The sequence below is a fragment of the Centroberyx affinis genome, unplaced genomic scaffold (assembly GCF_046629955.1).
Source record: "Centroberyx affinis isolate AG114_WGS23_722 - 3 ecotype Tasmania unplaced genomic scaffold, CSIRO-AGI_Caff_v1 ptg000954l_1, whole genome shotgun sequence".
Classification (NCBI taxonomy): Eukaryota; Metazoa; Chordata; class Actinopteri; order Beryciformes; family Berycidae; genus Centroberyx; species Centroberyx affinis.
Window position 1 is genome coordinate 91,031 of NW_027279528.1, and position 17,643 is coordinate 108,673.

Here is a 17,643-nt window from a genome sequence, read left to right on the forward strand (position 1 = left end):
ATGTCACCTTTGTTCTCTTTCTGATGCCTCTTTCACCTTTCATTTCATTGTATGTTTTTTACTCATGGATAGTTATATATAATAGCGTATCTTTCATTTTAAATCAACCCTATCTCTTGTGACATACTCACATTCATAGGTTTTTGAAAGTAGAACATATTCAGTTTTAGGAGCATGTTAACAGGTACTAAGACTTCAAAGGAGGTGATAAAATCCACAAAGTACTCGATTGTGAAAGAATGCACATGAAATTACGATATAAATGCTAATATGTAATTATGGATTGTTGCAACTTTTTATTTGTTTGTAGTCTACAATACAGTAGCCTACAGTATGGCTATATAGAGACCGTCATTTTGTAATACTTTTAATATAGATTTTTGCTAACAAAATGCTAATCATTGGGGAAAGGACTACAATAGCAGTGACGAGCGACTTCCTGTACACCTTTCAACACACGTGTTTACGTTGCCAGGGCTTGATCTCCTGACTGTGTTGTAGGCCTACATCCAAATTATTACGATTTTCATAGCGTTGCACTGAAACGTTTTTATAGTTGTAATTGTTCATATATACAGTATTTAGCTTATCATGTCAAACCACAAGATAGCTAGCTGGCTGTTGTCCTCTTTCCCAAACTTCACTAGCAGCAATCAATATAAAAAGTAGTTGAAAAATGCCATTCATATTTTCCATTTTGGACACTGAATGGCAGAAATGTAAAACTTTATGTCAGACTACTAGTTCTCTATTACAGTAAAATATTAAGGATGGCTTGATAGCCCCATTCATATCAATGGCTACTTTTGGTAGCAAAATAACTTGAAATTGCAATCTGTCCACTCCCAATGCATCAATAGAAATCATTCATTCAAGAATATGGTCCAGAAATCCAAGTGCTTGACTTGTTTCAGTTTATTTATGCTTTTTAGCCCATTCATTCCTAATTAAAAGTATTTACATATTACATCCAGTCTCATTTCATCACAAGGTCCTGTGAACTGTCATTCAGCGTCAAAATAAGAATTATTAAAATCTCGGCATGGTAATTTAGAATATAGGAAGATATATAGGCTAATATAGGAAGATATCACCGCTCACTCGACTATCTTATGCTAAGGTGCTATAGGTAAAAAACAAAAACAAAGTGGAAGAGCAAAACTTCTGCACACTTACAGTGGTTCAATAAAGAAACCTGCATGGACCTAAGTGCAGACGTTTTGCTCTTCCATATGGTCATTTAGACTGAAATAATTTAGAAGCATCAGAAGGATATTATCAGACTACTTACTGAATTCCAGCGTCCTGTCTACACTACAAGATGAAGTGTGACTATGGTCCAGTTAGTATCACATCATATAACGATTTGACTGTTAAGTTAAATCTCTTTTCAACATTGTTCAATTCCCTCACGTAGTGCCTCCATGAAATCATGACGAAAACTTCGTTTCCCAGAAATCTTGCGGCCGCTGCTCTGACGTGACCAGGAAGCAGCGTATGTCGGGTGAAGTGTCCTCCACTTCGTAGCCTGCAAGCAAAGGTAAACACTTGTTTTACACCCGTTGATAGACTCTGTTTATACTGATGTGACTAGTGCTGCATTTACCGTAGTCTTGTTATTTAGCCATGCATACAGCACTCTGCGTGAAACAGTTTGTATGGAGCTGGATTACTTAGCCGGCTGTGTTTGGCAAAGTGAAGTAACGTTACAGTCCATGTAACCCGCCGTTACTGCACCTCTGATTAGTTGCCAGTGTTGTATCCTCTTATTTCAGAATTATCATTGTTAATGTGTTCTTTCTTACACTATAGCCTATCCTGTTATTTCATGTAAAAAAAAATACAATTAATAAATAACCCCACATTGGATTCGATATCGTGGACAAGATATTTGTTAGACTATGTGCAAGATACCTGCAGTAATTCACCTACACCATCTAGGTCAACAAATTTATGTCGCAAAAAATATGTTTAGCCTACCAAAATAGTCAGTATTAAACAGCTATATGTTAACACTGCATCTAGCTTAATTTGGGCCCACAAGCGCTTGTTGTTGCGCATAGTCTTCAAAAATCGTTTTTCCTACATTAAGAGGACAGGGTGTCAGAAAGAACATCTTCATACTGATAATTCTTATTATGAATCCAGCAGAGCAGATGCAACTGGGAGCTGAAAGTAAAATGCAGACAGGGAGAGGCAGAACATAAGCTAAAATATACACAATGCCCACAAGAAACCTGATTTGGTTTGATATCTTCTCCTTTGCCAAGATAATCCATCCACTTGACAGGTGTGGCATATCAAGATGCTGATTAAACAGCATGATTATTGCACAGGTGTGCCTTGGGCTGGTCACAATAAAAGGCCACTCTAAAATGTGCAGTTTTATCCTGAAAAAAGACAATTATTTTGGCTAGTGAGTGTAGCTTAGACAAGCCACATTTCTTTGTCTCAGATTGTAAACGTGGACCACCTTTGTACTTTGTACTTTGTACTGGCAGTCAAAGTGTAAGGGGGGACATGTCCACCAACCAACCTGTTGAAGCGCTGGTGCTGAGCACTATTTAGGTTTTCTGTTACAGCTAATCATGTTATTTTCCTCAGGTCCTTTCTGTCTTTCAGTCTGGCCGTCACTCTCTCATCATGGCACTGGTTGGCGTGAGAGTAATTGAGCTGGCGGGCTTGGCGCCAGCGCCATTCTGTGGCATGGTTCTGGCAGACTTTGGTGCCAAGGTGATCCGTGTGGACCGGACCCGGGTTGCCATGGCAATGGACACACAGGCTCGGGGGAAACGCTCTGTGGCAATCAACCTGAAAACCTCTGAGGGTGTCGCTGTGCTCAGGAAGCTCTGCGTCCAATCAGACGTGGTGCTGGAGCCCTACCGTAAAGGTCAGATGCCAGAAAGGCCTAGTCATGCTAGAGAACATGAATTTGTCCCCTATGTCCCCTAAAACTTTACTTATAATTAACTCACTTTACAAATTGTATTAAGTCGCTGTCATCCTGATAACACACTGCTTTGACTGCTTCTGATTCAAAAGCCATTTAAACTAGTGTGGCAAGAAGGATGGGGATTGAGCAGTGGGACAGGAGGCTGAGAGAGCCAGGAGTGGCTGATATGTAGAAATATAGAGTTAATAATATTTTAGAAAGTTGTAACTGGAATAGCTAATTACATTTCTTCTCATGTCTCCCCATATGATGATTTAAAAAAAACTGTGCCATAAGGATGATATTTGCATGAATTTCAGTGCATGTAAACAGGCAGGTCTGCATAATCCAGTTCTTGGTGTTGAATGCACTGAGCTTGTTAATGTTAAGCCATCTCTCTGATCAATAGCCATAGTTTGTAAAACTAGAGTGAATTCAATATCATCATAAAAATAGATTTTGGTGCCACTCTAGTTAGTTACCATAGCCCATTTTACACAACTCACCCAGGTAAATCAGCAAACTATACATACGGCAGGACTGGTAGGTGTGTTCCATCTATAGCCTCTAATTTGAGCGATGTGGTGCGCAGTTTCAAAGCACTGCACAGTTACTCCTCCAATGTGGGTACAGTACTGTGCAAAAGTCTTAGGCACCCTAGATTTTTCATATACATTTCTTAGAAGTCTTAGATGTTTATTTGTTTTCTGCATTAGTGTGTCAGTAGACTGCTGTTTATTGTAAATTTTTGATATTCAGAAACTTTTCATTTCATTAGTTTTGAAAGCGTCTTTGCTTTATGGATATCTTTGACATATGCCTAAGACTTTTGCACAGTACTGTACCTTAATCAAATCTTGTGCAACTAGCACCAGGCTGTTGCCATATAAGTGCAGGAACTTTGTGGGGTCACGTTTGTGTTTGTGCTGTCCTTGTATGTCCTTGTGCTTGAAAAGTGTTTTTGTTGTTGTACGCAGACCCACTTTGCTCACTAACACTACTATTGGCCAAAAACTCCATTGTGTTGTGTTCACTTTTTGGAGCTTTTGGTAAGGTTTGCTGGGTCCCATTATTGGGATTTTAAAGTAATACAGAAATATTTTTTTGGGGGAATATACTTAACATACAGTATGGTCTTTATCTCATTTCCAAACAATATAGATAACATATGGGGTTAATGTTTGCCATTTACCTCTGCTAAATCACTTTTACCAATGAAAGTGTCACTTGTTTTTTTTGATAAAGCTGCTAGAGCCACTCTTCCGGCGGCTGGCTGTCACCCATTGGCGTCTGAAGGGCTGTTTTGAAGTCTGGAGATTGTGTTTACGGTCGCGGCCGTGTTGACAGTTTTTTGGAGCCAGAGCTGCCAAAGAGAGCCTGGGGGTCGTCCGCAGAGCTGCAGCACTGCCTAATATAGACCCATAATCGGCGACCTGTCGATCACTAGGAAAACAACTGTGTTTTATATCCATTATATCCTGTTAATGACACAATTATTTTGAAAATTGCCATAAGGACACACATTAAAAGAAGTGAAATTTGCTACTGAGGCAATTGCCATAATTGCCGCCTGCCACCATGTCCTTATTGGCTTCACAATCCACCCGTGGTTTTGGCTGCTTGATTCTGACACTTCCTCATCGTCCACATCACTATTGTTGTTGTTTATCCCTCCTCAAGTATCAGCTCCAAGGCCCTCTGAGTAGAGATTCTTCTGATCTGTGATGCAGAGCTATTTATCTGTTTTCTCACTGTGAGAGGTACCTTGCGAGAACATTTTGAATATTTAGAATGTGTGGGAATAACATTGTACAGGTTACCACACTACAGAGGGTGAAGAGGGCAGGAAAGTGTGTGTGTGCGTGTGGGTGGAGGTGGGACTAGGCTTGGAACATTTTATTTTTGTCTATGACATGGCTGAGAGGGTTGTGTGTGTTCAATCTATGAAATATGCTGCAAATCTGATTGAGCGAAAGACAAAAAAGAATGCATGTGTGCATAAGTGTATGCATGCATGTACATGTGTGGACACTAGTGTGAGAGCAAATTTTAGATGAAGAAAGTGTGACAAGAGGCAAAGTCACCTTTTTGTTTCATATTTACCATGTCCTGTCTGTTTTCATTACTCTCGGGTCAAATTGACCTGAACATCGGATCAGGGATGAGAGAGACTGAGCAACAGAGAGAGAGAGGGGGAGCAACAGAGAGTGCAAGCGAGAGAGAGTGCGAGAGACAGAGAAAGAGAGAGAGCGAGAGAGAGAGATCGCGTGGAGCAATTACGGCCGAGCGAATCAATGCGCTACATGCAGTTCTACGATTAAATAGTGAAAAAAAAGACAATTTGTGGCCGTGAGTGCTGATATTGTGGCGGCCCGCCACAAAGTTTTCTGTGTGTGGGAAACCCTGGAGGGGTAGAGCGAGGGGAGATTGTCCACTAGTTAATCAATCGCAGATGGCGTCGTTCTCTCGGACAGATAAAAAATGCATAGGTAATCCATCACAGTGAACATCCTGCCTGAGTTTATTTTTGTCAAAATAATTTTTGTCAAATAATTTACTTTCCTCACACAGCATGGGCAGCAGTATCCCCAACCTCTTCACAGCAAGTGTTAACGGCCGACATGCTAACAGTTACGTCAGAGACATCATCCTCATTGATAATAATGTCCTAGCTTTTTGAAAATATTTTGCACTAAATACACTCAAGTGAAGTTGAAATAACTTACGTATCTCTGTGGTATACATGAGAGGTACATGTAGTTCCACAAAGCCCAATGTGCCAATTGATTTAGAAATTAAAACTTACTTGTTTGTTCTGATATCTAGCTACACTGTTTCAATGTTTTTATTACTCTGCATCCGTTTCTAAGAGGAGACAGATATGCCATCCACATCACTGCACTCCAGTATTGCCTCCAAGACTTCTGTTGTTGTGTATATTGTTTTTAGTGTTTCCTCTCACATTTTACTTGTGTTGAGTACTGATCTTATTATTTTTTTGTCCTGTGACAATGCTTCTGCCTTTCTCTTTTCTCTTGTGGATTGCTTGCACCTGCAGTTAGAATCGTCAGACTGTCTCTCTGTCTACTTCTGTGTGTTAACTGATCCAGACCCTTCCAGCTTCATCATTATTCATTGTATTGCATCCCATTGGCTGACATGATATATAGGTCAGCACTGATTAATAAACATTCCGCCCTGTCCAGATTACATGCAGATTTCAAGACAGCGCAGCTCCGACTGTGACTGGACGACTAATCTGAGAAACCCAGAAGCTCTTGCGACACAAAGTAAGAGCTTCTTGGGGCAACGGATAGAAATCCTGTACAGGAAATAGAACGAGACTAAAGGGAGGTCTTAGCGAGCAAACGCCCCTATATTTCCGCTATTGTTGCAATAGTCACGGACAAGAAATGTGAGGAGGATTTTAACAAGCAGAGATCCTGTACACGCCCATGCCGTGTGTTCAATTCAATTCAGTGCGATACATAATTGAAGCACTGTGACACGGTTGTCGGTTAAATTACCTAATTCCACTAATATAACTTAAAGAAAATGCCAGTTCAGTTGGGGATAAAACAAATCCAAATAAAAGCTAGTTTAGATAGATTATGACTATTCCAGGTAAACAAGTCCAAGACAAGCCCAGGTGAATACAAGTTCAGTTAGACATCCATCCAATCCAGGTGAGTGCCATTCCAGTGACGCCATATCCAGGTAAATGCCAGTTCAGTTTGATATCAGTCAAAGCCAGTTTGACTGATATGTCATATTATATGTATATTATATGTATATATATGTCATATGTCAAATTATGTCTAATATCTAATTACATTATGTCTAATCCGGGTAAATGGTAATTCATGCTAGTTGTCAGATTTATCCAAGTGCTAGTTCAGTTTGATATCTGAGTTCAGTCCAGGTAAATGCCAGTTCAGACCTTTATCAGTATAGCCTTTGTGGGTGCCAGTTAAAGAAGCTGTCAGTATAATCCGTGTGAATGACAGTTATAGTAATTAACAGACTAAATGGAGTAGATTAAAGGTTGTTATTCTGTGTGATTCAAGTGAATGTCATTCAAGATATTTCTCAGCTTAGATCAGGTCATTGCTAGGTTAGATACTCACCAGTCCAATCTTTCGATGGCCATTCTAATTCTGTAGGTTTAATCAATTTTCTTCCAAGTATTTTAGGAATGGTATTTTCCGTACACCCAGATGTCTCCTCTTTGCTGTCCTGCCAATGGTGCCGAGGATTATTGAATGAATCAGGGTAATGAATGGCAGCCAGCCATGCCCTACACAACTCCTCATACTGAACTGCTAGCCTGTGGAAAGTGTTTGTCCTTCCATTTGTCCACAAACAACACATATTTGCTTGATGCTCTTCTGGTCTCTCCTCACAATACTGGCTTATTGCTATTACAAAGGAACTGATAATTCCCTCACACAGACTCTGGACTTCAAAGCCTGCAGGTGTCATCCAGTGGTTCTCATCAATTAATCAATTTCACATTGAATCTGTATATGTATACGCACAATTTGATATACAGTATCTGAAAATGTATGTGTGTACACACTTTTCAAGTTTTGTGTGTATGCCATCTTTCAGTGTGAAATCGATGCAGACTTTTATACATGAGGCCCCTGGAGTGCTGCCGAATTTGCAGCGTGTTTCCTGTTACTGTATTTGCTTTGGCATTCTGCTGCTCACTTCTTAGTTTGCAGCATGTGTCCATTGTTGTATTTGCTTTGGATTTTGTTTGTGTTTTTAATTTGCATAGATTCTCGGCCAGCGTAGAGACAGGAAAGACAGGGCAGGCAGAGGGGGGATGACATGCAGCAAAGGGCAAGGGTTGGATTCATTAGTGCTGCATCAGAGACCAAAATTCTACATGAAATATGGAAATATATGAATATCCCTGATTATGTGTGAACTTTGTCGGGTGATAACGTTATATTGGCTGTATTTATAACATTATAGGTCGGCGTTAGCTTGCTAGCCAGTTTTCATATGTGAAAACAGCAATAGTTTCACCGTGAGGCTCAGCAATGTCGCTATCTGTTATCTGCAATAACGCTAACTGTTAGTGAACTACACGGAATATGTAACGTTATATGTATTCATCATTTCCTGAATGACTGTAGTTCACCTTGCTGCGTCATTACAGCTTACCATTGTTTATTTCACCGTTACTGTAAATCAGCATTGTAGTTCACTGTACAAACGCCAGATCCATGCAGCGTAGCTAAGTTACAGCTAGCTGGCTAACCTTAGCATAGCTTTGTGTACAGTTAGATAACGTTATTTGGCCGCCACTGCCGCACACGGGAGAAGTTTGCCTTCAGGGCTTTCTGCCAGAAAGCCTTTCTGACAGAAATCCACGGTTATGGTTTAGGTAGGGGTTAGGGTTACCCTAAGGCTTTCTACCAGAAAGCCCTGAAGGCAAACTTGTCCCGTGTGCGCCGCTGCCTTGCATCGCTCTTGGCTAGTAGAAGGCAATCGTTATACACCTTTGCTTTGTAACATTACATAATTTATTGTTGGCTAAAATCAACACTATTTGTCATAATAGCTACATAAATTAGTATCATGGATCACGTTAGCTGGTGAAGTGATTTGGCAAGCTAGCCAACTAACATATCCACTCAGAAAGTATTACGTTACGAGCAAGCAAGCTATAGAAGTAGTGAAGCTGAAGAGACTAGCCACGGGAGCGCCCATAACGTCACATCCGTTGGAATCTCCCAGAAAAAACAGCCCGAGTCCTTCACATAGAATGTAGCTTTACACACTGTTACAGGCAACGGAGAAAGTCGGCTGAGGTCTCATTTTTTAAGTTACGTTACAACCCGTTCACACATTCGCAATAAAAAACGATTTATACATGTAAAAAGTTTGTAAAAGTTACATATAGGACCTGCAAGGTCCACTAGCGTACCTTTGAGGGTACATTAGGAACACGTGTACCTGTAGGGACAGAAATGGACCTGTACTGTACCCCTATTTCTGTGTGTGTTCTGTTGTCTCCAGCCAGTGATCAGTCGGTATGGATCTGGGTTGAATTCCTGCCGATCTCAATCATCACAAAATATTTTCAGAAGGTGGACTTCACTGTCCTTAGACAGGCTTACTTTCAAGTTACTAACAACAGTAAACATGTCGTCCCCCATAAATGCTGAATTGCCTGTCTGGGCTAATTAGTAACATGTCAATGTATTTCCCCCTTAGGCCTATCATTGTAATTTTGAATGCTGGAATGCGACAGTGAGATAATTTCCCCAAGTTTTGTCAAAATCGGATCAGTGGTGTCTGAGATATTCTGTGTGACACATGGGTGGGCTGATCAGTGTAATTTTGAACATGTGTGGACGCAGTGGTGAGATGCATCATCCCCACAAGTTTCAGCAAAATCCAACAAGTAAACAAACGCTGTAGCGCGCCCCTTAGGCCAATCAATGCAATGTTAAAAATGACAGAATGCAGCACATTATTCCCTTAAGTTTAGTGAAAATCCGATCAGTGGTGTCCAAGATATTGTGCGTGACATACAGACAATAAAGCAAACACAGTAGCACCCCCCTTAGGCTAATCTGCGTCATTTAGAAAATTCCGGAATGGACCGATAACGCGCATCATTCCCTGAAGTGTTGTCAAAATCCAATCAGTTGCATGACGGACCGAGGCCAATCCATAGTCCTCCCGATTTCATTGTGGGGGACAACAATGAGATTTAACCTTGAGAAAGCTCTCACACAATTCAGCTGTGCTTGGACTGATTGTGAGTAACACTTCGACAATTTCAAGAAGGCCTCTTATACTGCCACACTACTTCAAACAAGTTTCAAGTGAGTTTATCGTTAATCATAAATAGATAGGGGGGAGATAATGTTATAGCCCATCAGCTCTGTGTTAGGTAACTCTTCTCCCTGTACATATAATTTCAGTACACAATATAGACACAATTAGAGCCCGACCGATACTGGATTTTTGGGGGCGATACCAATATTAGGGAGTACAAAATTTCTGATATCAATATATCGGCCATATTCTTTATATAGGCTATATACAGAATATATACATAAACACACATTTTTTGCAATGATCCCTCAAATGTGGTTATCAAACACTTTATTTTACAGTTTAACAATACATTATTTATTTTATTATTTAGTTTATTATCCAAAATTTGTCTGACATCAGTGCACTGAATAGTAAACTTCACTTATTATAAATAAAAAAACACAAATAGAACAAAAACAGTATTGGGTCCTTGGTGAAGTAGTCCCACACCTTACTTCTTCCACCCTCAGCCATCTGTAAAAAAAATATATAAATTAAAAAAAAGTGTGAGACATTAACTGAATTATATATTTGAGCTGGAACCAAACTAGTTTGCATTGCATGTTCTATTCTATATTCTATTCTATATTCTATTCTAAATAGCTTAATCTTCACTAATGAATTTATCTTTATATTTAGGTATATCAAAAATAACTTAACGTAATGAGTGAAGTCACTGGCAAAAGTCTGATGTCCTCTAGTCTCTACCAGTGGTGGAAGTACTCAGATCTTTTACTTAAGTAAAAGTAGCAATACCACAATGAAAACATTTTCAATTACAAGTAAAAGTCCTGCATTCAAAATCTTAAGTAAAATACATAAGTAAGTACTGTCAGCAAAATGTACTAAAGTATCAAAAGTAAAAGTACTCATTATGCAAAATGGCCCAATTTAGAGTGTTATATTTATCATATATAAATTATTGGAATATTGCTTCATTGACATGTACATGTGAGCAGCATTTTAATGTTGTCATGGTAGAGCTCATTTCAACACATGATACTATTGAATAGTCTAATCTATGTATAACAATGTATATATAGCAAACTGATCATATACTTTACATATAAAATATTGATCTGAAAAGTAACTAGTAACTATAGCTGTGAAATAAACGCAGTGGAGTAAAAATACAATATTTCCCTCTGAAATGTAGTGGAGTGGAAGTATAAAGTAGCAGCAAATGTCATGGAAATACTCAAGTAAAGTACAAGTACCTCTAAATTGTACTTAAGTACAGTACTAGTTAACGTTACTTTCCACCACTGCTCTCTACTAAACCAGGTATTCTCTACTCTATCAAGGTAGCTATGAGATTCATGCTACAGCTTTGTTCCGAACCATTATTTCAATGGATTGAACTCCAATCAAAAACGCTTTTTTCTTGCTCATCAAAACATGTCATCTTTAGCAATATTTTGCTGTTAATGTTGTTAACGTGGTTCACTGCTGCCGAGTCAAGAGATGAACGGCAGCGGAGTTACACAGTATTTGGTATACACGTTCAGGGGAAACTTTCACCGGTGGAAAACCAGACTTTTGGAAAACGACTGGAATTGCTCGGTTTGAGGGCGTACCAAACTGCGAGTCCTGAACAAAACAGTTTGGTGTGAATACATGCTCACACATTAGCTTCCACTCAGCTGACAAGGTATGAAAGTAGCTACGTGGTTAGCTAGTTAGCTAATGTAACAAACGAGTATGATAAACTCGTTGTCATGGAGAGTAAAAGATGGGGACGTTGTTTATTTACTTTCCAGCATTGCATCTCAACAACTAGGTAACAACGTAGCATGAAATCAACACTCAACAGACTCAATCCACCACCGCACCGCCGTCTGCTGAGCTGCAGAAAGTTGCTCTGATGCTTACCTTTCAATCTGCGCTACTAACTGTAGCTACTGACAAACTATAGCTGGCTATGTGATAAGCATGTGTGACATGGCGGTTGTCAGGGACAGGGGTTACGTTATATTAGAGTTATATTGAAAAGGGAAAATGATGGGGTCATTGTTTATTAAAGGTCCCATATTATGCTCTTTTTAGCTGTTTAAAACATTTCTCAGTGGTCTTTAAAATAAGGTTATGAATTCTGTTGCAAAAAAACACACAAATCCAGGCTCTATGGGGCCTCTCCATCCTCTCAGTTTCTCCCCTCATTAACTATGCGCTGTTCTGAGTGGGCGGGGATGCTCTGATAATGAGGCGTTATAACATTTGTATATTTATTTATCGACTGTCTGAGATGTGCTTGCCCCATAGCAGGGAATAGCAATGTTTAATGCAACCAATTATCTCAAATATTGTTTAGGATATTGCATCATGAGTAATACCTACACCTTACAATATACTGCAATCCAGTAACATTACCACAAACTACAGCCTCAATAATTACCATGTAGTTGGTTCTAAACACAGTCTCATGAAAAATAGGACATTACAATCTCGAGAAAGGTAGCATTTATTGTAGTCTCGTTGTTCAGGTTTTCTAGTTATTTTTTGCCAGAACCCCAGCTGATTACAAGACTAGAGTTGCCAGACTAGGTGCAAAGACAGAACGTGAAATATTACATGTCATCAGCCAGTAACTCCCTTCCATTCATTTGGCGTTAGAAGTGAAATGTTTGCGGTGACCAGAGTCCCCGATAAACAAAGTACTGTTCGAGTTTTGCCACATTAGGTGCGGCTGTCTAGTAAGGAGATGTGTCCGCAAAGTAAGCCAGAGGAGCTAACCTTAGCTAACGCTAACGCTAACGCTAGATTAGCACGCCGCTAACGGCACTAACTCCTAGCCTGGATCATAGTAGCTTTGTCCTTTCGGGACCTGGTTAACTAGACGATTGCTAACTGTTGCTGTCGTTGTGGCCAACAGGCTTCCTCGTATTCACAGGCCCGCATCAAACTCCGTCCCATCGGGATTGGAGCTAAATCGCTACCCGATGCTAATCGGACTGAAACACCATAAACTACCGTATTCATTTCTCATTCTCAAGCTACGTTAGCGGACACATCTCTCCACACAAGGCAACTGATTTAGCAACAAAGCACCATAGACTGTGTTAAAAAACAAACATGAAAACAATGTCGCAAACAAGCAAATGGAACATAACTTTACACACGTTAGCAAACCTCGACATGTTGTCAAGCCCAGCTGACTGCACCCAACTGTAAATATCATCACAAAGTGGCGACACTTACCGATTGCACATTTGCTGTTGGGCCACATCCAGTTGGGATAAATCCATCTTCCATCTTCCAGGAGCAGTGTTGATGTAAATCCTGCTTTGTATTGACACTCGTTTACGAAGCAGTCCGAGGTAAAGCGGTTAGCACAAACATGCAAATTTGGACTAAGTTTACTGTAGACAGAACGTTATTGTAAAAAAAATATCTTTTTATCTTCCGATGCTGAGTGGCAGTGTAGAGCTCTGTGTTCACCCTTGAAGCCAACAACGGAACATTTAGCATGTTTTGCTCTTGCTTTTGACATCTGCTAAGCTGTAGCAGCGAAGGAAAACAATGGCAGCCGACAGCGCACAGAGAGCAGAGAGGAGTGGGAGTGGTTATCCACCATGGAGGTCGGCGTATGCAAATTGCTCCCCTTGGGACGTCACAAGGGGAGCCAAATCAGAACGGCTCGTTTTCTGGCATGTGTTCTCAGGGAGGAGGCTAGGGCAACAATGCAGAGGCATTCACTTCTCACATTCTGGGGGTTGTTAGGTTGAGGGATGACTAAAGTATATGTGTATGGGCAAGGAAAAACGTGTTTTTCATAATATGGGACCTTTAACTTTCCAGTATGTATTTCACAAACTAGTTAGCAACTTACTGTGAAGACACCACTTGACTCCGAGTCCGCACCACCATCTGCTCAGCTGTGATCTACTCTGCTACATACCTGCTATAGACAGTGCTGAGAGTGTAAACAATGGAGTTGGAGCACGCTCTGCTGGACAAACCACGTGATGACACCATTTCTAAATCACCCCAAGCATCGTTTTCTGCATTATATGTTCTGTAAAAAAAGTTTTCATATCGGCGCATATCGGAAAACATATACAGCGATACCGATATATGTGTGATAGGCCCATATCGGCCAATAAAATCTGCTGACCGATAAATCGGTCGGGCTCTAGACACAATACATAGACTTTAAGTCCTTTTTAATACTTGTGCTCTATACTACTTTGTGTCCTACTTGTCCTTGATGAATGAAACATGCTTTGAAGAAAAAACATTCTGTTACTTCTGCATGTTTCACAGATATTAGAAGTACAAAGCATAGTTCAACTCTAAATGACCAAATTAGTAAAATGTTCCTATTACTTGCATATCTGCTCAAGTGTTACAGAGAAGCTATGCATGATCTATTAAATGTTTCAGTCTTTTGCTGTAACTAGGTAGCCTGGTATCCAGCCCCTATGAATCGCAGTTTTCAGCACTCTTCGAATTTGCATGGCGATTCATAAGGAATCGCTTATGAATCGCCATGCAAATTTGAAGAGTGCTGAAAACTGCGATTCAAGGGGGCTGGATACCAGGCTAGTAACTAGGTAACTATGTTCCCCAAATCGTGAGTTTGAATTATAAGGATTTATCTGGGTAAAGAGCAGTTCTGAGATATTCAGCATCAAAGGTTTGACAGCCCAGCTGACAAAACTGTTTGAGTGAAATCTATCTGTGTAATTCTAAGAGACCTGCTTCCCCATGGTACTTTGAATGCAAAATATCAAAATATTAAAAATATATATATATATATATCAAAAATCCTAGAATTTTACTTGAAATACAATAACATTTTTGAATATTAAAATATAAAAACAACACAATATACATTTATATCAATTCACTGGTATTCTGTCGTTGTACATTTAGGTTTCCCCAAAGTAAGATGATCTCATTTTATGCACATATTTTTGTAGTACTCCTTGTCCACTTGGATTTGGCTGCCTTTCTCCTTTCTTCATCTGTCTCACTCCCTCTCTCTGCTGTTCACGTCTGTTCAAAAAGTAAAGTGATAAGTTTTCACATTCATACAGTTAACTGACAATTAAAGTAAATAAACAATAAAAAACAGCTTATAAACGTTTACATAAATACATAATTTTACATGGTTTGTGAATGAGGAAAAAAAACAAGAACTCACAACCTTATAATTCCAAGTTCACAAAGTGTTATTGAGAGGCTGGCATTGAGAAGCAATAATTAGACACTGATATAGGCATATTGGTGATGAGATTATAAACTAAATATATATAAACTATGAAATATTACTTTTGTCTGACCTCCCAGGTGTGATGGAGAAGCTGGGCCTCGGTCCAGAGGAGCTGTTGAGGGAGAATCCTCGTCTGATCTATGCTCGGTTGACCGGTCAACTATCTTGCCGTGTCAGGTAATAACACACGCAATTGTGAACATTTTTGATGGTATATTTATACATCTTGCATCAATCCAGGGGCCAGATGGGACGGCATCAATGAATTACATTATTCATACTCAAGCCAGGGAGAGATTATTCACTATTCTCTTAGAAGCTGCATGTTATTTTTCTCTGAGTACTTACACTACATTTTGGTTTGACCTGAATCCACCAATTTCTCAGGAACTTGTGAAATTGCAGAGGGGTAATAGGATAGCTTAAAAACGTTTGGCTTTTAGTGCAGTGATTGATTTTCATGGAAGTCAAAGGATCCCATTCAGACCCCAGACTTTTGTATTATGTGTGTCACTGGTCGCCACAATTTTGGCAAGTCCCTGATTCACAAGTACAGCTTCAGTTCTCTTTGGATTCACAATATCTTGAGCTGGAGTAAGTTAATCAAAACCTAGCTGAATTCTAGCTTCGAGGAAAAGTACAACACCTTTCTGTAATAATAATAATATCAATTGAAAACTGACATAATTTGCATAAGTGTTAGTCAGGCGAATCTTACTGTGTATTGTATTACAAACAGTTTTCCCAGCCTGCATTGCATATTGTGACATTCAAAGCTGTGGACATTGACACCTTCCCTGTGTGTACAGTATTGGATGTTGCCTGGTTTTGAGGCTTTTCGGAATATTTGTTGAATAGCTCATTCAGTGACAACAGCTCTGTTCTCTTTCATACATCTACATCTTCCTCTTAGATGTTTGTATTCAGTCAGATTCTGCAGCGTAACCCATCCGTCTGTAAGATTTCTGCAAAGCTGTAATGACCTGCGTCATCTTTTGTCATCTTGCACTGTGCTTGTCCTGACTTTATTTTTCTCTTAGTGATGAAAAAATAAATAACCCTATTCTCACAAGCTGTCATGCCGTACTCATAATTGCCTGTCTATTTCAGACTGTAATTTTACAGACTTTGTACCTGGGTTTTGTGCAAAGTAAATTACAGAAGTAGTGTAGTCTATATCTGCCTTTTTATTTCACTCTCAGGCCTGGAAAGTGGCCATATACTCTGTTGTACTCCACTAATTGTGATGTCCTTACATTTTTTCTGTACTGATGCCTCTGTTCCTCTGTCTTCTCCCCTCTTTCATCTGTCACAGGCCTTTTATCCAGGCTGGGTCGTAGTGCCGAGAAGCCTCATGCTCCTTTGAACCTGTTGGCGGACTTTGCAGGCGGTGGTCTTACCTGTGCCTTGGGGATAGTCCTAGCACTGCTGGAGAGGACAGTGTCAGGGAAGGGACAGATCATTGATGCTAGCATGGTAAGCTTATAGTCTTTCTATCAAACTCCACTAAACTCCGCTAAATCGCTGGTGGAAATTCTCTTGGCAATTTCTCTGTGCTGACTCTCATGAGAAGATGGTTCTCTCCAAGACAACTCAGGAAGAACTTTCTTCACAAGGACACAATTATCGACTTGGCATTCTTGGATTTGATGATCAGCCAAGGACATTTGTCCTAACATACATAATTTGGTAAAAAAAAATGTTACCATCCTGTGCCTCTTCTCAACAATCTGGCCCAACGCCAAACCCGCCTCCTCTCTCCTGCTCTTCATGTCCGCTTTCTTGCATTTTGCAAAATCGCGCAGTAGGTGGAGCGAAGGGTAGATACATGCTGTAGGCATATCATTTTGACTACCATGGCAGGATGACAATTCCCGCATCCATTGTGCATGTGGTCAGTGAATGATTTGATGAGCAAAACCGAAATGAACCAGATCTCAACCAAATTGAGCACCTATATCAATGGAATTTTTTGCAGAAGAATGGTGTTCCATCCTTCCAACAGTGTTCAAGCAAGCAAAAACAACACTAGTTTGGCAGTAATTTACCTGTATTTTCACACATGATTACACATATACAGTGGGGGAAATAAGTATTTGGCAGCTTAAAAATTTGCAAGTTCACCCATTTAAAAAAATGAGAGAGGTTTGTAATTTTCATCATAGGTACACATCAAGTGTGAGAGACAGAATGTGAAAAAAAATACCAGGAAATCACATTGTATGATTTTTAAACAATTTATTTGTGAAAATGGGGGGGAAAGAAGTATTTGGCAGCTAGAAAACAAACAACTCAGCATTCTTCTTCCTCCACACCCGGCGAGTGGTGTTTAAGCCAAAAAGTTCAATTTTGGTCTCATCTGACCACATCACATTCTCCCAATCCTCCTCTGTATCATCCAAATGTGTTTTAGCAAATTTCAGATGGGCCTTAACATGATTTTTGTTTAGTAGGGGAACCTTGCGGGCAATGCAGGATTTCACCTGATGACGACGTAGTGTGTTAGTTATTGTCCTCTTTGTGACGGTGGTCCCAGCTGTCTTCAAATCATTTACCAGTTCCTGCCGTGTAGTTCTGGGCTGATTACTCACTGTTCTCAGGATCATTTGAACCCCACGAGGTGAGATATTGGATGGAGCTCCACTCCGAGGGA

General features: G+C 39.9%; 1 protein-coding gene across 1 annotated transcript; it reads left to right on the top strand.

Annotated features, from left to right (window-relative positions):
* Nucleotides 1-1,494: 1,494 nt before the first annotated feature.
* LOC139646198 (alpha-methylacyl-CoA racemase-like) lies at nucleotides 1,495-16,478 on the top strand. The gene is made up of 4 exons (XM_071522135.1): nucleotides 1,495-1,540; nucleotides 2,605-2,890; nucleotides 15,068-15,145; nucleotides 16,306-16,478. Exons 2-4 carry the CDS (start codon nucleotides 2,644-2,646, stop codon nucleotides 16,476-16,478), a joined length of 498 nt encoding a protein of 165 aa, XP_071378236.1. The 5' UTR covers nucleotides 1,495-1,540; nucleotides 2,605-2,643.
* The last annotated feature ends 1,165 nt before the right edge of the window (nucleotides 16,479-17,643 follow it).